The 26,243-nt window shown below is 37.1% G+C and overlaps 1 protein-coding gene across 2 annotated transcripts in view; it reads right to left on the reverse strand.

The window, feature by feature from the left end:
- Window positions 1-9,802: 9,802 nt before the first annotated feature.
- TBC1D19 (TBC1 domain family member 19) overlaps window positions 9,803-26,243 on the reverse strand; it is a 49,064-nt gene continuing 32,623 nt past the window's right edge. For both annotated transcript variants that reach the window (XM_071432584.1, XM_071432586.1), the window contains 8 exons: window positions 20,206-20,290; window positions 17,917-17,961; window positions 16,708-16,740; window positions 14,224-14,333; window positions 12,918-13,009; window positions 12,073-12,188; window positions 11,171-11,241; window positions 9,803-10,188 (listed from right to left, as the gene is read on the reverse strand). In XM_071432584.1, the coding sequence (XP_071288685.1) occupies window positions 10,114-10,188; window positions 11,171-11,241; window positions 12,073-12,188; window positions 12,918-13,009; window positions 14,224-14,333; window positions 16,708-16,740; window positions 17,917-17,961; window positions 20,206-20,290 (627 nt within the window). In that variant the 3' untranslated portion in view covers window positions 9,803-10,113. The remainder of the gene's footprint in view (window positions 10,189-11,170; window positions 11,242-12,072; window positions 12,189-12,917; window positions 13,010-14,223; window positions 14,334-16,707; window positions 16,741-17,916; window positions 17,962-20,205; window positions 20,291-26,243) is intronic.

Raw genomic sequence — 26,243 nt, forward strand, 5'->3', positions numbered from 1 at the left:
AAAGGCTTAGTTCATAATATTTAGAGCTGGTTTTTACCTGAATGAGCATGGTCAGAAAATGCTGTCAGATTAATTATTTACAATGGAAATAATTTGTCCCTTTAAGATAATATTTGGGATAAGAACAAAGACTATTTATGACCTTCTGAAGAAGCAAGAAGAAATTAGCAAAAGCTTTTACTTCAAGTGTGGTTTTAATACTTTTAGAAGCTGTTGATTGAAAAGTGGAATGAGAAATCACTCAATCAGAAGTCAGAACTTCAGTGAGTAGGAGATTATATTCTCATGATCTGTGACTAACAGAGAGCAATAAAAAGCCTAGTGAACATGTGTATCATGTAAATACAATTCTATTGTCAGATGGCTTGTGGTAAATTGAAATGGCTGCTCTGAGGTCACAGCAAGCAGGCTGTTTCCTGGAATTTCTGCAGGCAAGTTGCACATCCTGTAAACAGGAGTTCTCTCTATCTGTGGCATTGCACTGCCAGCTACTGTGATTGACACAGACTCTAATAAATAAGATCATTCTGCAGAGCCAGAGAAAGCTGGTCCCAAATTACTCAGAAAGTTGAAGGATACATGAAAACCACTGCTAAGAAAAATCAAACAATAGATTTTTTTTTCTTTGCCTCAATTTTTGTATGTTTTGAGTTGGGTAATATAGGGAAAGCATTGGAGACTGCATCCTCTGTTATAAGGTCGTTGGATACAGACTATCTTCCTACTGTCAGAACACAACCTTGAGCATTTGGTGTTATCACTTGCTACAAACAGCTGTATTTCTCACAAAGAATTTAAAATAAAATTTTTAAAAGAGTCAAATTTCATCCATTGCTTACATTTTCTGAAAGAGTACACATAGTTCATTTTTGTTCCTGCTTGCTTTGCAGGTTGTGGTACTTGCCAGATTGTGTGCAATGTGCTAAGCTTCCTTGAGCATTGGAGTCAAACAAGTTTTCATGATCTTCCTTGGATCTGGAGTTTTTTTTATTCCTTAATCTGCCCATTATGAAATGGCGACAGTTTTGGTTAGGGCGGGACAAAAAGGTTCTGTATTCAGCGAAGTTTTTCAGCTTTCTGATATGACTTGTATAGGACAGGTCATACTTTTTATCTTCTACTTAATGAGTTCCAGCAGTTCTTTTGGAACTGTTCATAGTAGTTAATAGGAAATGCAGGGAAGGACTCAACTAAAAGTCTAAACAGACACAGTCAACTCTTAACCCCTTTAGAATCAATGGAGAGTAATGGGAACTTCAGGTTGTTAATTTCTTACTAAAATAAGCATCTAAGATCTGAAGCTTTTTAAACATGGAAAGGAGAGGCAAATCAACTTTCAGGAAAAACAACGTGAGTATCTTCTGTCTCTTATCCATTAGGAAATGACCAATGAACACTGCCCCTGATGCCTTTCTTTATTTCCTGTTCTTGGGACACAGGAATCAAAATACCTTTTAGGCCTTTCTGATATAACTAGAAAGCAACCATAGAAGAAACTGCTCACTGCATGAAGGAGTTGGAATGCACCTCCCATAGCAATGGGTAAACTTTTCCTCATGTTTTAGCATCTGCTTTCATGTTTCTTTCATCTGCTGCAGTGATTTCAGAGAATGTCTTCAGAACTAAAATGACTAAAGGGAGACTCAGAAGAGTATTTGGTTCCTAAGGTGTGCTCCCACTGGGATTACCTGTGCTAACACCAGCAGTATTCCCCTTCCCCTGGAATTAGTGTCTGTCATCACTCAATACTGAAAGTTTTGGTATCACTTCAGAGGAGGTCTCTTCTACACAATCTTGATCTCTCTGTAATCTGTAAAAAGAGACAAGCTCAAGAAACAGTTACCTACAAGATCCAAAAAATTAGGTTCATAGAATCAAAGAATGGGTTGGGTTGGCAGGGACCTTACAGGTCACCTTGTATGTTGCTAATGGCTTCTGAGCTATAAAGGCTTGAGGCAGATGTGGCACCTATAGGGAGTTACTGGAGAGGGACTGCAATAAACCACAAACTATGGCAGTGGGTGTTGGTCCTTAAGGCAGGGTGGTTGCCTTGTCCTGAGAGTTTTAAGATGAAAAGAACAAGTGGTGTACTTCTTAAATGCTACAAACTTCCCTTTTTAGATCTAACTGATCTCACAGCCTGAAAACGCACAGTGAGTAAGTGGGCTAGTGAAAATTCAAAATATATTACATTATGGAGGAAATAAAAAGCTTAAATGCCTAGCGTTAATCCTCACTGAAATCTTAATAAAGCACTGAGTCTTGAAAGAACATTTCTGTTCCATAATAGTCCTGCCTTTGAATGGCCTGGTCCCACCAAAAGCAGAGTGCACAGCACTGACCTGTTTGCATTGGAACAATTTCCTGGGCAGTATCAGTACCCATCTCTGTTTAAATGTCTGGACTGAAGTCAGGAGAGAGTAATTTATCCTGCACTTGTCATTTAAAAATCTCACCATGGTGTTTTCTAAGAAGGAACAAAACTTCCATCTAGAGAAACCTGAAAAGATGGCTTACATTTGCATCAAGAACATGCTCATTTCATTGGGTTGTGCCCAGTTTTCTGGAAGATCTACAGAAAATTCTACAAAAAGAGGACTAAAAAAGCCAGTTCAACTCAGAATATTTTTTATTAAACTGTCTGGAACTTGTGAACAAAAAATCTCTATCTATGAAGGACTATTTCTTCTAAAACATTTTACATTTCATGTATTTGTACTGAAAAAGAAGGTGATATTTTCCTTTATAAAATAAAACAGACTGAACTGAGATTTTATAATAATGTTCAGAACTGCCTAGCAAGAAGAATAGTAGCCTTGAGTTGAAAACACAGAATAACTGAGAATTATGGATCAAGCTTTTAAACTAGGAAAATACAAATACATATAATAATAGACAAACACAAAATTAATTATTCACTGAAAACAAAAAAATCTTATCTGAATGGGCAAAGATGGACCTTACACATCAGAGAGACTCATGCTCTTTATATTCAAAGAAACTCTCCAGAGTTTACTTAAAAGAAAAAAATTACAAACCTCAGGGACAGAATTTCATCATTTTGCAGAGACCAGGAAAATCTAACAAACTAGATAAAATTGTCCAGCTGGTTTTTTTATGAATTATGAATTACTATTGTAGATACCACATAAGATGATACTTGGCTTTTTCTTTGCCCAGCTTGCTAGGTTAACTTAAGCCTAATGCTAACCCTAATTCTCTGTCTTTTCTCTGGAAACAGTATTTTCACTTTGTCCTAGTCTCATGTTCTAGAATCCTGTGTAAAGATCTAGTGTATACAAAACAAAGACGTTTATTTGTACAATCTACCACCTTGGCCCTTCCCTCCTCCAAAGTCTAGTAGTAGGGATGAGACTTCTGGCAATGTTTTCCATTATTTGCTTGCAAGTTAGTGCCTAACACTCCTGTGTCTGATTTCTTCCAAAGCCAAGGTGGCCAAGGTCTTAGACAGGTTTTTTCCAACTTTGAGGAAATACTTAGGTTATCATCCAGCCTGAGGAAATCTGCACTTACTATGGTGCCTGCAACTTCCCTGCTTTTCTTTCACTACTCCCTTCTAACTGAAATCCTGGCAGGCAATGCAGCACTCCCTTTGTCCAGAGAGCTCTCCAGTGTCTGCATTTAGAATGGTAACCTAGGATGTTCAAGAAAACACCCTGGGCATCACTTCCTGCAGTTTCTGGAGGACTGCACTGGCAGGTGCAAGGTCTTTGATCTATTTGGCTTTCTAAGATTGCAAACCTCTCTTTAGGTCTTTATAAACCTAGATTGCTGCAAAGCCAAACATCTACCATTTCCACCTTTTAACTGTGTGGTTTCAAGACTGAATATTGATTAGCTGCCTACATAAATAATACTTGCCCTAAACCAACTCTGCACCATAATCCTTACCCCATATCCCTATTACCACCTAATGCAGGAATGGACTGATACCAAATTTAAAGTTTTTCCAGGATTTCTTTGTAACACAATAGAAACATATTTCTCAGGGGAAGAGAACAACCCTAATCAGAAAGGTTCCTATTTTTCTCTAAGCTGTAAACTGTAATTTCCATAGACAGGAAATCCAGATTAGACAAAACTATGTAAGGATATTTGTAGAAGATTGCAAAAAGAGAGAAGAAGATAAAGCTCTGGAACAGAAAAATCTAGTGGTACAAGTCTGAATTTCAAAATTTATACAAACATTTCAAAAAGACATTTTTTCTTTTGCATGATTAACAAAACTTATCAAGCTTTTAAAATAAGAAAAAAAATTGTTGAATAAAGATGCAATATAAAGTCAGTAGAAGAAAGTTTACTTTGTTAAAAATACAAGTAGCAAATGATTGCTTTTTGTATTGCAGAGGTCAGTTTACAGCATTTGAACACCTTTTCCCTTTCTTTCAAGGGTTGCTTTCCCCACAGTGGAAGTGCATTGGGCGAGGCAGAGATGGCAGATGGGCTCTCCTGCCTCTGTGTTAATGGAAATGAGGGGCATTAATGCTCCTAACACCCCTTTCCCATGTCTAGCTGAAATGCTTTCAGAAACTGAGTCCAGTTAGAATATATCACAAACTAAAATGAGACATCTAATTGTGTCTTAAGGTCAGAAATGATGGAGAGAACTTCACCAGTAATGTGAGTGCTGGAACTTCCTTCATAAGCTGTAACTATGCCAGTTTTCCATAGTTAGAACTTGATGTTAACATTAACAATCTACAATTGGGCTTCAAAGAAATGCTTGTTTTTGTAACCCAGATGCACTTGGAAAAAAGGGAGAAAAGGGGAAATGTTGTGACACTAGACTTATTATCAAAAAAATTAGATAAGAAATAGTACTGAACACATAGAAAATTAAATATTATTACTTTTTATATTTTCTGCTGATCTACTATTTATAATTAGACTTATTAGGGTATAACTATCCTAAATAGAGCTTTTCAGAAAAAAAAACCAAACCCATAGAATGTAACACTCAGAGATGTTTCTTGAATAAAATGAACAATCAGATACCCACTAAAACATATTATGTGAATAAAACATAATATTTTGCCATTGACTATCAGATACCAACTTGTCTCTTAGCAACATGATACAGACTTTTTTGTTTAAAGCAAAGCACAGAAATTGGTCACATGCTTTGTCTTGCACAAATTGTGTCTTTAACTCTTTTGTTAAATATTCCATTTATTTTGGTCATAATTCCAAAAGAAACAATTTGTTCAAACTGTTCAGCCAAACACAATGTCATTTGGCAAAGCACTGTGGTCCTCCATAAAGCAAATTCTCTAGAGATAATTGTTTGCACACATCAGTAGTCCAACATCTACAACATGCTGATTTTGAAATCAGGGCACACAGAGGGCCCTCTGGCACTTTCTTCAGAGAACCTCAAGTTCACCTCCTGTAACCACCAATGTCTGACAAGACACAGAATCAGGTGAAGCTCCCTGGGCTTAAACAAAGACTCAAAAAATTGCCAAAAAAGCAATATTTCTCCCTTTGTATTAATTTTAAGGCTGATCCCTGGTTAGTATTTAGCACAGTCAGATGGCAGTACCACTGTTTATGTATTGCAGTCTTACAAAGCACGGTGATTAACCCAAGACAAACATCTTATCCTAACCACAGACTCATTCTCTTCCCCTTAATAAGTGGAGATTTGTGCTGCACTGTGTCCTCCACAGAAAAGACAAGTATTCTGAGATGCTTCTCCAAAGCATAATTGGCCAGTAATGCCGTAATTTGGTAGGTATACTATTAATTGCCTAATTTAAAAAATACTAAGCTGAGACATTTTCACACTGTTTTAAAGCAGAGCGCAACTGTCAAACTGCTGGATCAAAATTATCTTCTCTGCATTAACAATTTCGTTAAGGTACTGAAAAAGCTGAACACAAAGTGTACAGGAAAAAAAAAATCTTTCTGTGATTTCAAATAGCAGCACATAATCCCTCGGTTCTAGAGATTTTGGTTTATTCTGTGGTTATTTGCTGCAATAAGTGGTTCAGATCACAGATGTGCAGCCCCTCACTACACCTGTGACTTTGTGCTAAAAGCCTGAAACCTTCAGAAGGGTACCTTCTGCCTTCTGTACTGATTCCTAAAGCTGTGAATAAAGTGCTGGAGTTGTCCTTCAGCACTTCTGAAAGCCCCCACAAGAATGATATCCACTATCATTCCTATGGCTGCTGTTGGGGGAATTATTCCCAGGGGCTGTTTCTCCTGCAGTGCTGCCCAGTCCAACAGGAAGGCTGGCTAATGCCCCCGTGCCCTCACCTCAGCCTGGCTCTGCTGCACTCCCTGCCCAGCAGCTGAGCTTCCTGGGGCTGCAGGAAACCTGCAGGAGCTGGCTGGGCAGCACAAATACTGCTGCAGCTCATTGCCCTTTCTGTGTGGGCTGTGGGGATGGAAGCTGCTGGTCCAGCCCATGCAAGCTGCCAGGCAGGGACAGAAACAGCCTGGAGGGAAAGAGGAAAAGGAAGCGCCCAGCAGCTCCCACTGCCCCAGCTGCATCCGTCCCCTCCCTCCCTCATTTCCTCACATAAAATACTGGACAGAATATTTTAGTGATTTGTTTAAATATGTTGAAAGGTTCTTCCCCTTCCTCCCTAAAGATACAGCCCTTCAGTTTTGCAATTTCAGTATCTTTTATAAAATGCTTATTTTATTGTTAATTAACAGCTCACTGTATTGCTATGCCCAAACTGATCTTTATACAGCAATTCTGTTTCAAGGAATCTCTTCCATCTTGTTGGAAGCATTTTATAAAATTCATTAGAAGATAGTAAAACAGGTGCAAGCTTCAGCTTTTTTTGGTTTTTTTTGCTGTTTTCTAGCAACAAGTAGAAATGCGTCTTAAACTGGAGACTCCTTGCAGCCTTTTCCCTTCACTGGGACATCTAACTGTTTCACAGTCTTTATAGTCTCATCATTTCTCATAATAAAATTTGTTACTATGACCAAAAAAATCCACTAAAAATTATAAACCATTCTAGTTATTCAGTTGTTCCATGACCCAGCCATCAAGATTTGAGCTTCAACATATTTTGGAAGTACTGAAGGAAGATAACTTGGGTACATTTTTAGACAAGCCTATTTACTTTTGCATTTTTTACAACAGTCTATTTGACATTACAAGAAACCCTTGACAGACCATAGCCAGAATCCTAAGGTAAGCAGCAAAATATCTGATCATTATCTATAAATATGAAGACAACTGGTTCTTGTACTGAAATGTCTGTTTATATTGATTTCAGATAGGGAGAAATGGACCAAAACAATTTGACTAAATCGAGCCATTGGACATTAAGCTGAGCCTGTTTAAAACAATGTAATTATCAAGTTAGATATGATTCAACAATCACATCTGGCCATTACTTAAAACAGCAAAAAAATGAAAAAAGAGTTTTAGGAATTTGGAAGTCAAATGACAGACTTCAGATGTCAAGATGTTTTAACTGATCTCGACAGTTAAAGAATTAAAACTTCAGTAATTTATACTACCTGTGTATACAACAGAAGTATCTAGCAGCCAGACAGAAACCAGTCATTTTAATGTTAAATTAAATTAGTATTATTTAAGCAAAGGAGATTAAAAATACAAGTATCAGCCAGAATCTGAAAGAGAGTATTTTGCTGGAACTAAATGAGTAACTGAGGGGAACATGGAAACAACACCACTTCAGTAAAAACATTTTAAAATAGATTTTAAAATATATATAAAAATCTAACAGTATAGTTGAAGCTTAAGGTGAGGATCTAGCTCAGTTTTTAATCTCATCCTAATCTCATTTTAAGGCACTTAAGATCAGTATTCCTGTATTCAAGAAGGTGTGTGGGCACCCTCAGCAGCTGCAGGGCACAAGGTTCCTTTCCAGGCATCAGGAGAGACTGGTGCAGGTCAGGCATAGTTTAAGTGCCCCAGTGGGGAAGATGGAGGGGATACAAGGGAGATGGGAGATAAAAAGAGACCATATTCTGTTAGTCACAGAACTGCTTGTTCAAACAAGAATCCAACAGTCTCTATCTCTGCCTACTTATAGCATTTCCAAATTTATTGAAAATGAAAAAGAAGAGAAGATGCTGCTCAAAAATCCTAATCTGGAAAAAGCTAAGGCACTGTTCAGATTCTGCACTGTGTATGAGCACAAAGCAGAGGGAATTAGAGGGTCAGCAGGCCTGGAGGGAATCTCCCTTGCTATTTAGTAAATACTTTTAATTCTTTATAACGCCACGGTAACCTTGAAATGACCTTATTGAGCCACAGTCCTTGTGACTGCTTTGTAACATTATAATTTCTAAACTTCTACCCAATTTACGGATTTTAGAAACTGCAAAATGCTGCATTTTTAGATGTAGATCTGAAGATGAAATAAGATCTTGTGGTTTATACACAAACTGAGTATCCAGAAATGCAAACAGAAATTCAAGAGGGGAGAGACTGCTCACCTCCTTTAGGAATCTACTCTGTAATCTTTAGCAAATCACTTAATCTTTCTATGCCTTCATTTCCCATATATAAAACAGGATAATGCTTGCTGTAAAGGATAAAAGCTATCACCTCTTTTTAAAAACCAAGTGTCACAGAAAACCCTCTAGTTAAACAGTTAAAACAACTTCCTGCAAATATTAAGGAAAACATCAATTTTCTGTTATCCACAGCAAAATTTCCCCAAATATTCTCACACATTATATCTGCTAAGCAGTTTGATTCTTTATATAGGAAGTGATTCCACCAAGTCCACAACTTAACCTCTTTTTAAATTAGCCTTACAAATTTACTAGTTCACTAAGTTTCTACTACTTTATCATGACAGAGACAAGAAAATTCACAGACAAAGAGCTCATACCCCTACCTGAGACTACAGTTTAGATCACCTGTCAAATTTTGAGCAAGGTATGAAGGATTTGTGTTTCACTGACTTACATTCAGTATGGCAGATAATGAAACTAGATGTACATAAGCATGTACATGTTCATAAACCAGACAAAGACAAAAGTCCTATTGCAAATGCAGTAACTATATAATCCATTATCATGTTTTGGCTTAGAGCCTTTTTCAGGTGTTGAGATACACTCAACCAAATCAGATTATTAATTCCAACTTTGGTATTAAATAAATCAAACAAATTTTGGGAGGAAGACCTCACAAAAAAGGTATGAGAGGTAACAGATGATGCCAGCCTGACTGCAGTGACAATCCATCTCACATCAGTATGGGCAGGGCTCTTGCACTGAAGCCTGAGCTGTTGAATCACAGAGGCTGGAAAACTGTCAAAGGCGTAGCACTGCCCTCCCAGAGAGGGTGTGGGACACAGCAAAAGGACTCTTGGCATCGTTCTCAGGGCAATATTTTGTCTCATGCAAAGACTGGCTCCAACAAGTTCTGAAGGAAGCTGTGCTCAGGCCTTCTCTGCAGGGGAACACATTTTGTGCCTTTGATCTGGGGAGGAGTTCAGCAGATGCCTGAGATAGCTCTATACCTAACCAAAGATGAATGAGGAATTTGTGACTACATCTCTGTGTATGAAAAGAATAAACAGGAGCAGTTAACATGAGAAACATGGAGAAAATTTCTGTAAAAAGAATAAATAGGATAGGGATAGCAAAACTGATGTATGATCCCATCTTTTCCTCACAAAACAAGAAAAAATAATCTTGCAAGTAGAAGTGTCTTTATTTTCTCACTTGACAGTATTGGAGATGATACCCTCTAAGCTGTGAGCCTGAAAAAGTAATTCCATATTAAAAGAATAAGAGCTTTTACAACTCTGACAATAACATCACGAAACTCAGATCACTAATTACATTTACTTTATTTAATTTAGTAGTACATGCATTATAGACAGTGATTCATATTATTTACTTGCACAAGTAGTCATTCTCAATGTACAAGTAATAACCATTGCTTTTACAGTGGAATTCATTAGCATGCACTTCACACAATCATGTGCAAAGTTATTTTTTCCAGTTAGAAAATATTAAGGTAATTATTTCTAAATTGATTTTATACATGGAGTTTCATTTTGGTTTTATGCACACATTGCATAGTTGATGCTTAGCTTCTTCAGAAAGACTGGGATGTGGTACCACTATTGTTGAAACAGATCAAGTGACAGTAGCAAACAAGAAGATTTGAAGAAGAGGCATAACTTTCAGGGTTGAAAGGTCTGCAAGTACAGCCTAGGATGAAAATCAAAAAGGCTTGTTAAATTTGACATTTGAATTAAATTTCCTTAAAGCAAGTTAAGAAGTCAGGAAAATATTCAAATACTGACTACAATACTGCCAATAATCAGATGTGGACATGGCTAGAAACAAATTATACTGGTTTATGTTAGTACTGTATGGCATAATTTTTCATTCTAACATTTAAAAGAAAACACAGGTTTACCCAATGTATAGTACCCAAGTAATTTTATTTTAGCCTTTAGCCTTACTTCAAATATACACTGCATCATGGGTGAATAAGGAGTCTAACATTTCAACTTGTTTCTAAAAATAATTGGGAATTAAGAATCCTTATCCTGTGGCTTGGCTAGTACTTGTGAACTAAGTCCAATGTAATGCCTCAAATAATCAATGTCTTCTCTTGAAAGTATGTTTTAAAAAAAAGCCAAAGAAAGTGATCACAAACTCTCAAAATCTGGAAAAAATATCCATCACTGTATTTTTGAAAAAAAAAAAGAAAAAAATTACCATATATAGTAATAATCTTCATGCTAATAACTTCATTTTCTTCATTTCCTATGGCAGTACGCACAGTGAAATTTCAGATTCACACTGACAAAGTAATCTTGTAAAATTTTTGTAATTTGTAGAACAGAAGCAACTAAAATGTACTGAGGAAAAGGGTACAAACCTCTGCAATATTTCAAAAACAGTATAGCCCACTAACACAGATTATATATTAAAAAAAAAAATTAACTGTAAAAAATAATTTTGTAACACTGCATTTTTATAGCAAATATGCTTTATTTCCTTTTACTCCAGAAAAGCAGCATTATGTACTGCATGCTCACAATTTCCTTACTTTTTATCTAAGGTAAGAATTTAGGCAGAAAGATTTGCACTATGCATCATGTGCCATGTGAAGCTTAAGTTACTCCTACTGGCAAAGCATCAGAAACTATTTCAATCTCCTCTAAGTGAAACTTATCCTTACTTCAGCTGCAGCCAGTGATGTCACCTCCATCAGGTTGACTGCTCGGAAAGCAAACACAGCAGCTGCCAGGACTGAAAGAAAATGTCCAATATTTAGGTTTCTGATCTGATAAGTAGTGGTTAAAATTAATCTTGATATAAAATACCAGTTTTCACTTAGTTTAATTATTTTGATTCTGAAGAATAATATACAACAGGTGGCGATGTTTAAGTTTCTTTGACCGCTCTTTTAAACAGACAGGAAAAACACAACATTCTTTCAGGAAAGTCTGAGTGAAAATGCCTGAGTTTAAGATGAATAGCTTTTAATTAAAAGGGACAAGCTGTCTTACATGTACAAATGAAACCAAAACATTTTCTCTTCTTCTCACCTACTTTGTATTTAAAAAGTGACTCAACTGAAGATACATATTTTCTTTAAAACATGTATCTCAAACCTTCCTAAACATGAGGGCATTATTTAGCTAAAAAATTTTAAAGTGTCTTAAAAGATGCCGCTTCGAAGGAAGAAATCCAGCAAAATCAGGGGGATTCTCAATTGCTTTAAGTACTGATGAGGTAGTTGCCATAAATAACATGAATCTTGTACTTTGTGAAAGGTGATCAATTAATTTACCACTACCACTGAAGCTGGGAGAACATCCTGTGTTCTGTTCAGAGAGCACTTAGCATTTTTTGAGTATTGCCATTAAAATAATTACCTGAAATATTTTTTATTAAAGAGGCAGTACTCATTCAATTCCATTGTTCTAGATGATATATGCTTTGACATGTATGTAACCTGCTGTCTGCAGGTTGTCAAAGAGCAACTATTTTCTTCTCATCAGAAATACATTGAAGCTAATGAGTATTTGCCTTACATTCACACAGACTTCACATGTTTTGTAAAAATAATTCTATTACCAGCAAGAATTTCTAGAGAATTGTATCCCAGGATTCTGTCCCACAGAAGCAAGAGCTGGTCTGTAGCTAAATAACCAGAAAATGCTCGTACCATCCATTTAAATGAAATTCGTAGCCTGCAAACAAGTGACAAACAACAGTTATTATGTTTCTGCCTCCCATAATGACCAGATTGTCTATAAATTGAAAGTATTTTATTATCTTTTTGCATTTCTCTTCCAGGAAGAATAAGCATTTTCTCTTGCTGCAGTAATAATCAATATTTTAATTTGCAACAGTCATCATAAAATTATTTAGCATCTCATTTGATAAAGTACTAATATCATTCTCATAATCATTCTGATCAAACAATCACATTAGAGTGATCTTCAGCTATTACCACACTTGATGTTTCATCCTTTCTGCTATTATGCTATTAAGATGGATACCAATTAAGACAAAATGGTTTTCAGGTTCTGTTGTGCCTGGTGCCATGAATTCATTATTGAATGACTCTTGCTCTCTTGCCTCTTCCAGTACCTTCTGCTGCAACTAACACATCTCTGTGTCTTCTGTCCCCTAGGAAATACATCCCTTAGTTCCATCAGATACATGAATTACTGAAATTTAGCTGAATAATGCAGCATAGAGCATTTCTCACAGAGCAATTCTCTCTCTTTCACAGAGCATACAGAAGAAATGCACAAAGCACAGATATGCAGGTTAGACAAAGCACTCCATCTGACTCTTAAGGAAAAAAGGAGCACTGATGGTTATACTTTTGTGTAATTTCCTATAGATCTTCAATTAAAACTACAGAACAGCATTTTCAGAATATTTGTAACAAGTCAGAAAGAAGTACTTACGGCTGAGCTCCAATTTCTCGGAGGTGATAGAAGAGCTGGGGCAGATGGGTTTGTAGAAGAGTCTCAAATAGCAAACACAATGATACAATGCCCTAAAGAAACAAGATCATACCATGAATACTAACACTCATCCTGTCAAATACGGGAAAACAGTAGCAGCATGTAAGTGTGCATGAATTTTTAATTCAAGCAATAAAACACTATTAATGATACAGTATTCAACTCAGGTGAGAAAGGCACAAGCAATTCTAATACTTTCAGTCACTAAAGCCTTGCTCCTGAAATTCCATCTTTGTATTAGCAACATAGTATGTTCTGATAGTCCTTTGCAAGTCTGAGTTACTGATGGTATTTGTATGTCAGGGTTGAAGTACTTAATGGGTGATTATAATGTAACCTACTTGAAATATTTCCACTTTGGTGAAACAGACCTCAGTTGCACTAAAAAATAAAGGATGTGATAAAAAGTATCTCTCTGATAAGTAAAACCAAACAGCAATAGGGATAACTACAAAAATAGTTAAACAGAAACACATTTTTAAAATTGTTTCAAAAATTACCATGGAAATGAATAGACTCTTGTTCGACCCCTTTCTCTGCTAGTAAAGATGGAAAGCACAATACATAGCCTTGAAATGGTATACCAAGGGTAGGATTTTCTTTTAACCAGGAAATATTTTCAAAAAGCAATGTAAATCTTCAGCACTTTTTGAAGGAAAAAAGAAATATCTACTCTGTTTTATTCTTGGCAAATAGAAGACAAGCCAATTTTTACAACTCTTGTACATTCAAGACAGTTGATCCTGGTCAAAACCAGACAAATTATTTAAACTCATCTCATAGTACTAAAAAGCACATGCTGTCATACCAAGATTCTTCAGTTAAAGAAACAGACACTAAATTGGTATAACAGAAACAATATCTCCATACATATATTTTAGTCCCTTTACCCCAGACAATATTTCAGAGTCCATTTACATATCTTTAATGAAGGTGAATTTGTGTGACTCTTTGAACTGAGAAATCTATTGGATTAAAAAACTTGACTCTTATAAAAGACCCCATACCATCATAAAATGAGAACTTACTATTTTAATAAGGTACACGATAGCAAAGACTAACACTGACATAGAAAACAACAATATCCAGACTGGAATTACCTAATAATTTTTCCAAGCTTGCCTGAAATATTTTAGCATATTTAAAAGGATACATTTCAATCACATAGAAAACCATGCTACTATATATTATTGCTCTGTAGCAAACAAGATATCGAGTGAGTGGATTTAATTCCTAATGAACTTACAGAGGGATGAGAAGAGATGGAATGGAGTCTGAAGAAAAAACGCACATACATCTCACGGAATATCTGATACAATTTGGAAGGTTCATGGTACAGAAAACAAAGTGGAGCAACTGAAAGGATAAAAGAATTAAAATTGACTCAACACTATAAACTGCTAAAAGAGTTCAATGATTTAAGCACATGAAGTATGAGGAAAAGCCAGGTAATTTATAGTACCACAATTTACAAAAACAGTACTAAACCAGTCATTTAGAAAGAAGTATTTCATCACAGTCTGTCATTTAATGTAAAAAGTCAAAAAAGGGCGTATGATACATTCTACATATTATTCCTACATATTTCAAGAAGCTAAACCAATAGAACCTGCTTACTACAGTGCTGGCCTCTGAACCATAAGAAATATGCTGTAAGGAGAGCACCCCTAAGGTGTAGGGCAATGTGAACAGTGCAAGTTTTTGATTAAACTGTCTCTAACTTTCAGTGTGCCATGGGGCCAGTGACCAGCTCCAAACTGATGCCCAGTTTGTAAGACTGCTTGAAGACAGATATTGTGAAAATGAAAACATTAAAAGAACAGCTTTTGCTTGCCACAATAACATCACTAAGTATGACAAACTCATAGAGACATGTTTATTTCTTACAAGATGTGTAAACCATGGACATTTGGTAGTTTACTGTTTAGAAGTCTTCTAGAAGACCTGATTCAAAATAATAATTGATTACATTTGTAAAACAGCAGCTCTGAAACTTTGCTTGTTTTATAAAAGTCTAGCATATAGATAAATCTGTTATATGTATGTGGTACTCAAACATAACCATCATTCCTTGAGACTGACAGTCCATACACTCAATGCATTTTCACAGACAGCTGTCATACTTTTTCGTGAATAACCTTTTGATCTGTCCAGTCATCATGCTGACTGTTTCACTTTACAGGCTTAATCATTTTAGCTGACAGTTTACATTTTAACACACTCATAGTTTCTATCTCTACATTCACCTTCCCTTCCATTTTATTTACAATAAGCTAGGGATATGGATATATTTATCTCCATATGTATGTACACATACACACAGAGATATATGTACATTTCTTAATATACATACAGATATATATGCACGTGTGAATTTATTTTCTTATCTAAGCATTAGAGAATGTGGCTTAATAACAAAAATGGTGTCTGAGAGGTGGGGTGCTAAGGTAGGGTGAGATGTTCACAGAAATATGTATTTCCATAGGGGGCAGAAAAGCAAAGGGTGTTCCCCGTGCTCGTGTTTTTAATGCTTGAAGATGGAGGTGGAAAACTTGTCAGTGTGCACATAAAGCCCTGGAGGGTAACAGAACAGCCTCTGACAGCTGGCACCCTGACAGTGAATGCATGCAAACAGGAAAAAGGGTATAGGATTTTCCTAAGGACCCAGACACTTCCTCACATAGCAGCACAGCATGGAATACAGCAGATGCTCTGCTTGGTCCCAGCCCCTGTAGCCACAGTCTTGAGCTGCATTACCATCTTTCTGCTGCCTTGCTTTTCACCCTTCCTCCTTCTCAGAGCCAGCATATTCTGAGCCTGTGTAAAGAGTGAGGACAGGAGGGAGGGAGGAAAACTCACACCTCCATTTGGGAGACTCTGTTCTCAAGGGCAGAGTCAAATCCAAACATTTTGAAAAGCAGTTCACACAGAACAAGTGAACATCTCTAAGTGAGTCCCTAAGGAAGAGCTTGTATCTTAAGTGCTCATTACTCCAAAGACTCTGGATTCCCTACTCAGGTTCAAATTTGCATTTCATATTTCAATTCCATTATTTTAATGATTGTGTGTGATCATTAAACTTCATTATTAGCAAAACATAGCATTTTAAGTATAATCTTAAAATCTGCTTGCTCTGTGATGCTACGAACATCTTTGATAAACCAAAAGAAAAAACTGAAAAGCTGAAACATCTAATCTCATGTCTGCAATACCTGCAATATGTCTGTAACCCCAGGAGATTTTTCTGCTTTTTTTTTTTCTAAAAATCTTGTTGACATTTGTGCTTTTCTCTATGCAGTAAATTAGCATGTATTTTATTACGTAATGCTCTTTTAACACCTCTTGTAGGTAAATGTAGAGAGCAACAGGCCTTTCACATTATTTATGTTTTCAAGAACTTTTTTCATGCGTAACTTGGTCTATCCAGAAGTGAAACACAAGGAAAGAGCACTTTGTTGGTAAAATTTATTCCTCTATTCATATACATTACGATGTATAGCTTAGCTCAGCTATTAGCTCTCAAAGAAGGAATTCCCACATGGCAGCAAGCTGTAATATGAGTAAATAAAACAGCCTCAAAATTAAAAAAATTATATTCAGCAATCTTCATACACCAAAAACCATAAAAGCACATACACAAGTTTAAAATTGCAGAAAAGTATATACAGCTTTAAACTTCAATATGAGGAAAAGCAATCCTGAGGTTTTAGCTTATGAGAATCACACTTACCATACATAGAAAAGCCATGGAAAGGAATTACACCTGCAAAGCAAAAATATTTCTTTTTTTGTTCTTTAATAATCCTCTTTATGCATGCAATAAATATTATTCCCCCTCAGATTATCAAATTGTATTCTGCCTACGTCAGGAATAAAGTATTTCCTTGTTATTGCACCTGCACAGATCTCCATTTTGTACATACCTAAGTACAGTATCACCTATGTCAATACAACCAATGACATGCTTAAACACAAGCTACAGTTCCTAGACAGTCAAGTAAAGCTCAGTTTCCATGAAGTTGACACACAGAGGCTTTGCTGATATCAGAACCTAATTTCAGATAAATGACAACCCATAAATGTCATGCACTGACAAGAATGGAGTAGGAAAAAAAGGAGGCCAAGACCTCTAGTAATTCATGTAGTACTCAGATAGAACATTCACAGTACTTGGCAGTTGTAGCATGACAGCTTGCTCCTCCTTCCCAGCTGATCTTAGCTCCCATTCAGTAGATTTTATATAACACTGCTAAGAGGTGGCTGCTTTGGCAAAAGATCCTAAGAACAATGCTTCATGGCTCTGCAGGAATTGCAGAGGCAAACACAGAAAAAACGTGAAACGAAAGTAAGTACTGCAACTGACTACACTGACATACAGAAGACATAAAAGACAAGGCCAGAGACACAGATTTAAGATTGATGACATAAGGCCTTGAAAGCAAGAGGAAAGAGCTTGAAATACAAATGGACGGAAAGGATTCAATAAGGGATTGAAGTGGTCAAGGTAAGAGCTGAAAAAAACAATTTTAATAACAACAGCAATGACATTAAAATTACATAGATCTGTTGTGTCAACACACATTTTGAAAGGAGAAGACTTTAGGGTGTGGTTTGTTAAGTACTGAAAAGCTGGGAGGTCAGCCAGTTTCAGCATTTATCATTCAAACCCTCTAAGTGCTGATACAAGACTGAATACAAGCTGCTGTATCACAAGTTGTTTTCCTTCTCCTTCCCACACACAAATTCCATTTGTGATCACTAACACCAGGCTGAATGGGGGTTTGGAGTAGCTTCCATCCAGCTTACTCCTTTAAATTAATGAATTTCACAGAGTAATAGAAAAATATAACTTGTAATAGAAAAAGAAAATATCATGTATTTGAGAAAAAAAAAAATCTTTCCAAACTACCACTAGAGGAGGCAATAGTATAATTCATACCATTTGGAGGATAGAAAACAGCATATTCTTCCATTCCAAGTTTTCCTGTGAACCATCAAACACAAAGAAAATGTCATTAAGCTGTAAAAAGGTATAAAGATTTGAATAATTTAAATTAAAAAGTAGATTTTAAGTTACAATTACAAAAATTGTAACTAATTACATTATTGACCATCTGTCATTGTCTAAAATGTGGCAAGCAATGCAATGGACAGGTACAATTTCGGATATAAAACTGAAATGCAGCACCAATAAAGAACGATGACAAACAACAAAAAAAAGTTAAATTTCAGCAATGCTCTTCCATTGAGATTCTATCTGGGTGTGTCTTAGGAGATCTAAAGGTGTTTGCTGCAGACCTGGAAGACAGTGAAGCTCTAGGAGGGAATAAGGGCAGACTGACCTAGGGACAGGAAAGGCCTTCAAACAGATAGAACCACAGATAAAAAAATATTCAAGGCACTGTTAGGTCTGCAACAGAGGAAGATGGATGTTCTGATGTAACAAACAAATATTTAAGTAATCCGCTGGATACAAAAGAATTAAGTGAAGAAAATCACTGATCATATGACTTTTTTATCTTCCCTGCAAAATGAACACATTATATTATTAAACCATATTTTAACTATAGAAATTAATAATCCAAAATACATTAATAAAATTTAACAATTTATTTAGAAATAGAAAAGTGTGATTAAACATAATTGCAACTAATTAAAACTTGCAATTATTTTAGTTCTAAAATGAGAACATTCAACTAAAAATTTAATTAATTACATGAAAATTTATAGAAAATTCTGTGTACTCTATTTACTCTTCACAATAGACTTTAGCACATGGAACTTTTGTCAGGTTCAATGGAATCTGGATTTTGATATTTTCCTAGTATAAACTGACTAAAATTAAATAAAAAATAACCTGCAAAATTCCTGCCTAGTACCCCATGGAAACAAAATCCACTATTTTCCAATTCTACAAATGAGTTGCTTCATTAAACTAAAAATTATTTTCTTCTTTTCCTTTCAACAGTTTGCCTGTTGTGCAGCCAGGAATTATAATCTGGGAGGATGAGTATTTTTAGCATAAAGTACATCTCTTGGAAAATCAGCTAAAAATAGGACATACAAGCCTTTAGGATTTGCACTGCACAGATTTAGGTATCAGCAACATCATTCCCCAGGATTGTCTAGGAATATGCAGGATGTTCTCCTTTGCTGTGTTTCTGGGCTGCCATGGCTCTGTGTCTGAAGTGAGACCTGGGATCCCACTGCTATTTTGCTCTCAGGTGAGCCCTTTGCTTATTTCAGGGAGTAGGTAAAGAAAACTCCATAATTCAGAGGAAGACAGTAAAAAAAAAAAAAGGAATTAAAAAATTAGAAAATAAACATTACTTATAGCGACATAAAAGGTAGCAAGATGAAAACTCTCAGCAGAGGTCCTGCACAAAAAATGTACTTAGGGATCATATTTGGCTAAATACACCAGGCTAAAGGCACCAGGACCAGGGAAATCAACGGGAATGTAGAAGATGAAGGTGCATGGGAAAAAAAGTGATTGGATTACTGAATGACTCAAGAAGGAAGGCAAAATTAGGAACCTCTAGGTAAAATCAAGGCAGGTGAGGTTCTAAGATGCATGGAAACATTCAGAAGAATGTCATGGGAAGCTGACAGAGAAGGCAAGTGGACTGAAATAAGAAATCTAAAGACTGTTAAGAAAAATAATGAGACCTCAAGCCAAAGAACATCCAAAAATAAGCTAATACTCTGGACTATGTCATGCTTTTTTAAAAATCAGTGCAAAGTACGCTTGGTAAAGCTCTACTCTCCCACACTATTGAACAGAGCCCACTGTTCTTCAGCAATGTGTTCTGCTCCTGTCTACAAATATTTGCAAAACTCACTGCTTTGCAAAGACAACATTCTATAACAACTTCCAGTTGCTAAATTTATAGGAATTGCAGAGGACAATATTGTCTATTTAAATGTCTAGCTCTAATGAAGACATTGTCATGATTTTACCATATTGTCATATGGTGTTTCGTTTCTCCTGGTGAAACACTGCAGAACTATATACAGGAAAGTGGAGTAAAAGAACAACATTGCAATCTGTGATCAGTTTCTGAACTGTCATAATAGAATCTATGCAGAAGTCAGCTGGATACATTTTTATTAACATTCTTTAAAGGGTAGTCTACTAGGTGTAATGAACACAAAGCAAATTCATATACGTATTAGTGCATCAGCCAACAAAAATCGACATGATCTTTTTAAAAACAACTGTTTTTACCTTGTATGTATGATTTGGGTGGGGTGGCACTACTGTAAGTAAAGTGCTCCAGTACAGATGTATCTCGGGAAAAGCACAGCAACACCTGCAGAAAAGAAAGTCAGCTGATTAACAAGATCAAAGCAATGTCAAACAAATTTAATGTCTTAATTAGCACCTATTAGATGCTATTTAAGAGAGCCAATAAGGTTGAAAGCTCTTCACCACCTTAGTTTGTTTTCCTGCTCAAATTTCCAGGCTCACTTTGAACTTGCTATAATTTTACATTCACGTTCATTTGTTATCAGTTTTATATCCACGTTCTTCCACTCTCCTCCTTCCCCCTCGGCAGGTGTTCATCCCCTTCTGTCACAACATTAGTGACTGGATGTGTACCTGGCTGCTTTTACAGCTTTTAGACTGTTTTTCAACTCAGTTACTATGACCTGGGGATGTCCTAGTAAGTGAATAAGCAAACTAATCATTTACACTCTTGAATTTGTGCAGCTCTGGAAGAACTTACATTTGCTTTCATTCCCAGGATCTTTACAAAATGTTTGCATGCAATTCAGCTCTTTCAAAAAACAAATTATAATGCTCACCTTGTATCTTAAAGATCAGAAATGCACATTGCATACTCTAAAGTATATTTGTGTTTTATTGTTTACATAAATGAAAAAAAATTGTATTCACAGCAACTGAGTATAAAATTAAGTAGTAAAAGCATTCATAGGAAAAAAACACAATAAAGAATCTCGTCCTCTCTGGAGTTGTAAAAATGGTAGTAATTAGTATTGTACTTAAAAATCTTCATGCACTGAAAGGCTGCACTATGGAGAATGTACACGAGAGGGCAGACGTAAGGCACACTTCAACTCACTGCTGACTTTTGCACACCTGAATCCCTCTCTGTTGGGGTTTAAGGCCAGCTGGAAACCAAGCATCACTGAGATGCTCGCTCAACTCCCTCCCTCTCCCTCTCCCCCTGCTGGAATGGGAAGGAGAATCAAAGTAAAACTATTAGGCTGAGATAAGAACAGTTTAGAAAGAGAATAATGGCAAATGATAATAATAATGATAATAAAAGACTAATGCCAGACCCTTCCCAAACCCAGACTGGCCACCCGATTATGGGTAACTCCCCCCAGTTTCTACACAAGGCATGACATTCTGTGGTGTGGAATACACTTTCATCAGTCCTGGCTATGCTCCCTCCCAGTTTCTTTTGTGTACCTCCTCACTGGCAGAGCATGACACAAGGAAAAAGTCCTAATAAACACAACTTAGCAATACCCCAAAATATCAGTGTGTTATCAACACCATTCTCATTCCCAATCCAAAACACAGCACTGTAACAGCTACTGAGAAGAAATAACCCTAGCTGAACCCAGGACACACTGCTCTTGAAGATTTTAAGAGTTTATTTTAACTGTAGTCAAGGTGTAAAAGGAGGAAATGTTTCACTACATAATTTATTGTGAATAAAAATGAATGGATTTTTCCTTCCACTAATTGGTGCAAATATCTTCCACATATCAGCATTTGTCAAAAGGAAACAAGCAAAATGACACACCTGACTATTATTGCTTTAATTTTTTTTTATGGAAAGCAGGTCATATTTTGAGAGTTTTTTTCTTTTTTGAACTCAAAACTATTTCTCAAATACAAACATCTTTTAAAAATGAATAATACTTTCTTTATCTCAAACAGTTTAAGCTAAATATTATTTTTCTGTTATACACAATCACGTTAATAGCTGCCAAAATATCACTTACAATAACAATGCACAGGCAAATGTAATTCTATGTGTATGTTAACTGAGGTGAACAAAAGAGAAACTAATCTGAACAGGACATAAACTATGTTTTCTCATAGGGGAAAGAATGTAACCTTTATTTGAGGGCCTCTTTTTTAGGAATACATTGTCCAGTACCAGTATCTGGAAGTCTTTAAATGAAGACTCTGCATCTTTATAAGTGATAGACTCTAGCTCAAATCTAAGTTATGACTCTACCCAAAAAACTCTGGGCAAGGTTCTCTGCACATATTCATTCTGCAGGATATAAGACTAAACTATTCAAATTGAATTTCTGGCCTGAAATAAAGAATTTACAAATCTACCAATCCATGTGTTATTTTCCTCATTAACAAAATTATAGTACTAAAGAAAATAATGGCCCTTTTCAAGTACAGAAATATTAACCAAATTATTGGACATTTATAATCCAACTGAAAAGAAAACCACTGAATTAAAATCATTGAGGGAAAGAAAAAAAAATCCAAAGTCAAAGCTTTTATCAAAAAGAAATTACTTTACTAAAAGTACCTGTATTTTATTTCAATAGTTATGAAGAAGTAATAAAAATAAGTAAACTTTGGGAAAAAGAAAGCAAAGATATTAAAGGAAATAAATTATGTCATTTCACAGTGTTTTTCCTGAAAACAGTTGTATGCTACTGAAGAGGTACCAATAATGCAACGAAATATCCTCATCATTACTTTAAGCCCAGATTTTCTCATTTTGATGGACATTTCATCTGTTCCACAACACACAAAGGACACACTCTGCTCAATGACTTGGAAAACTTAAGAGGCAGTAACTAGTCACGAAAAAAAGCCATAAACCCAGTGCAAACCCAGAATTAATGTATCTGGTCTAAACTAACATTTTCATTATCTATCTTACTTAGCCAATATTTAATTCCATTTATCATATTAAATCAATAAATAATATCCCATATCACAGTGACTCATACTACAAAATTTTTCCAGTGGCTATTGAACAAAATAATTTGGCAGTAAAGCATTTGCAAATTAGGTTGGAAGAGGAAATTATCAAGGAAAATGGATAACTTTTTTCTAGAACAGCGTCTGAGGAATACTACAAAATAGCAATCAAAACTAGAGCAACAAATAATTAGAAGTTTGAGATATTTTCTGCTTCAAAGCCCTGCAGTAAAACTAGCCACATAATTTTTCAGAAATTTTTGGTGAGTCTTCTTCAAACTACTAAAGACAGTTTAGTCCTTTTAATGATTTTTCATTCTGCAGCTATTCTTTTAGTCAGTAGAGATATAAAGAAAGGAAAACATTCAACTGAGTTATATATTGAGAATGATGAGCAAAATCTATTTCTGATGGTGTTAAAACAAAAGATTATATCATATACTAGTTCATACTTCTTCATAGTTTATAACCTGTCTACTGCAAGTAGACAGTTAAAGACTAATTAATGCCATGGTAGTCTACATAATGAATGAAAAAGAAATAGGAATCAGATTTTCACATCCCAAGATGAAGACACAGTATTACAATAATGAAGATCGTCTTTGACCATTAAATCAAGAAAAATTCTTACATGTAAATATTTAGTGAACAAATATCAATGTTTGAGTTGACATTATTCAGACAATTTGCAAATTTCACAAAACCACAGAATAAGTAGGCTGGAAAAGACCTTCAAGATCATCAAGTCCAACCCAGCCCTAACACCTCAACTAGACCCTGGCACTGAGTGCCACATCCAGTATTTTATTAAACACATCCAGGGATGATGACTCCACCATCTCCCCATAGTGGAGACCATTCCAATACTTTATCACTCTTGTTGGATCGGCGGGAGAAATGCGGCACTCAATATGAGTGATCAGCAAGTGTCGAACTTTATTGATAGTCACACATATTTATATTGGTGTTAATGAAGTTCATACATATTGCAAAGAAGAGCTCATTATTGGTTAGTTACTTATCGGCCAACTACGCCTACTTCTGTATTCTTATGGTTATTCTGTTGCTACTTCTACATTCTTGTGATTATTCTGCTGAAACTATCCTCATATTTTTGGCAAAAGATCCTCTCCTCTATCCTGTTGTTGCACCAAGGGCACAATGTCCTTGCCCATCATTGGACACTAAATGCTGACTCCTAGACTTGTCTCCTTCTAGCTTAACCAGCGGTATCATGTGTACGTGACCTTTCTCAGCTAGTCAACTGTCCACAAAGCTCTCCACAACTCTTTTCGTAAAAAACTTTTTCCTAATATCCAACCTAAACTTCCCTTGGCACAGCTTGAGACTGTGTCCTCTGGTTCTTTCAGTTGACACCTAGAGAAAGAGACCAACCCCACCTGACTGCAAACACCTTTCTGGGAGTTGTAGAATGATAAGGCCACCCCTGAGTCTCCTTTTCTCCAGGCTGAACACCCCCAGCTCCCTCAGTCGTTCCTCACAGGGTTTGTGTTCCCAGCCCCTCTCCAGCCTCGTTGCCTCCTCTGGACGCACTCGAGCGTCCCAACGTCCTTCCCAAACTGAGGGGCCAGAACTGGACACAGCACTCGAGGTGTGGCCTCACCAGTGCTGAGTACAAGGGAAGGATGACCTCCCTGCTCCTGCTGGCCACACTGTTCCTGATCCAGGCCAGGATGCCCTTGGCCTTCTTGGCCACCAGGGCTCACTGCTGGCTCATGTTCAGCTGGCTGTCAACCAGCAGCACCCCCAGGTCCCTTTCTGCCTGGGCACTGTCCAGCCACACCATCCCCAGCCTATAACGCTGCAGGGGGTTATTGTGGCCAAAATGAAGGACTCGGCACTGGGACTTATTAAACTTCATCTTATTGGACTCTGCTCATCCATCCAACCGTTCCAAGTCTCTCTGCAGAGCCCTCCTACCCTCCAACATTTCAACACATACTCCCAGTTATCTGCAGATTTACTGATGAAAGATTCAATCCCCTCATCCATGTCATCAATAAAACTATTGAACAGAACTGGTCCCAGCACAGACTCCTGAGGGACACCCCTGGTGACTGGCCCCAGCTGGATGCAGCACCATTCACCACCACCCTCTGGGCCCGGCCATCCAGCCAGTTCCTAACCCAGCAAAGAATGCTCCTGTCCAAGCCACGGGCTGCCAGCTTTTCCAGGAGTGTGTTGTGGGACACAGTGCCAAAGGCCTTGCTGAAGTCCAGGTACACAACACCCACAGCCTTTCCTGCATCCACCACGTAGGTCACCAGGTCATAAAAGGACATCAGGTTGGTCAAACACGACCTTCCCCTCCTAAACCTGTGCTGGCTTGGTCTGATACCCTGGCCATCCTGTAAGTGCTGTATGATGACATTCAATGTAAACTGTTCCATAACCATACCTGGTACAGAGGTCAGGCTAACTGGCCTATAATTACCAGGATCCTCCTTCCCACCCTTTTTGTGAATGGGCATCACATTAGCCAGCTTCCAGCCATTTGGACCCTCACCAATCAGCCAGGACTGTTGGTAAACGATGGAGAGTGGCTTTGCAAGCTTGTCTGCCATCTCCCTCATTATAGATCCCATCTGGTCCCATAAATGTCCTCCACACACTCCAAAAACTTCCTGGACTGCCTCTTTTCTGCTGTATTAAGTTCCCAGCAGATGTCTGGTAGGTTAAAGTCACCTACAAGAACAAGGCCTGGTGATCCTGAAACATTCTCCTTATAGTTGCTGCTTATGGAATAAGTTGTCCACCTCTTCTTCCTGGTTGGGTGAATGATAACAGACTCCCAGTAGGATGTCAGCCTTGTTGGCCTTCCCCTTAATTCTCACTCACAGGGACTCAACTTCATTGTCATTAGTTTCAATACCCATGGTGTCAAAAAGCCTCCCTAATATAAAAGGCCACCCCTCCACCTCTTCTCCCTTTCCTGTCTCTTCTGAAGAGCTTGTAGCCATCCAGTGCAGTGCTCCAGTTATGTGACTCATCCCACCACATTTCCATGATGGTGACTACATCATAGCTTTGCTGCTGTACCATGGCCTCTAGATCTTCCTATTTGTTACCCATGCTGTGTGCATTAATGTACATGCACCTCAGCTGGCCTACTGATTTCACCCCTAACTCAGGCTTACCACCCTTGGGCCTGCTTCCAGAGAGCCCAGCTGCATCCCCTTTTCCCTTCAAACCTAGCTGAAAGCACTCTCAATGAGTTCCACCAGTTCATGAGCTAAAATCCTTCTGCCCTTAACAGAGAGATGGAGCCCATCCAGTTCCAGCAGACCAGGTGCCAAAAAAGTTGCCTCATG

Source organism: Agelaius tricolor, unplaced genomic scaffold, assembly GCF_023055355.1.
Source record: "Agelaius tricolor isolate 1412-34295 unplaced genomic scaffold, bAgeTri1.0.p SCAF_8, whole genome shotgun sequence".
Taxonomy (NCBI): Eukaryota; Metazoa; Chordata; class Aves; order Passeriformes; family Icteridae; genus Agelaius; species Agelaius tricolor.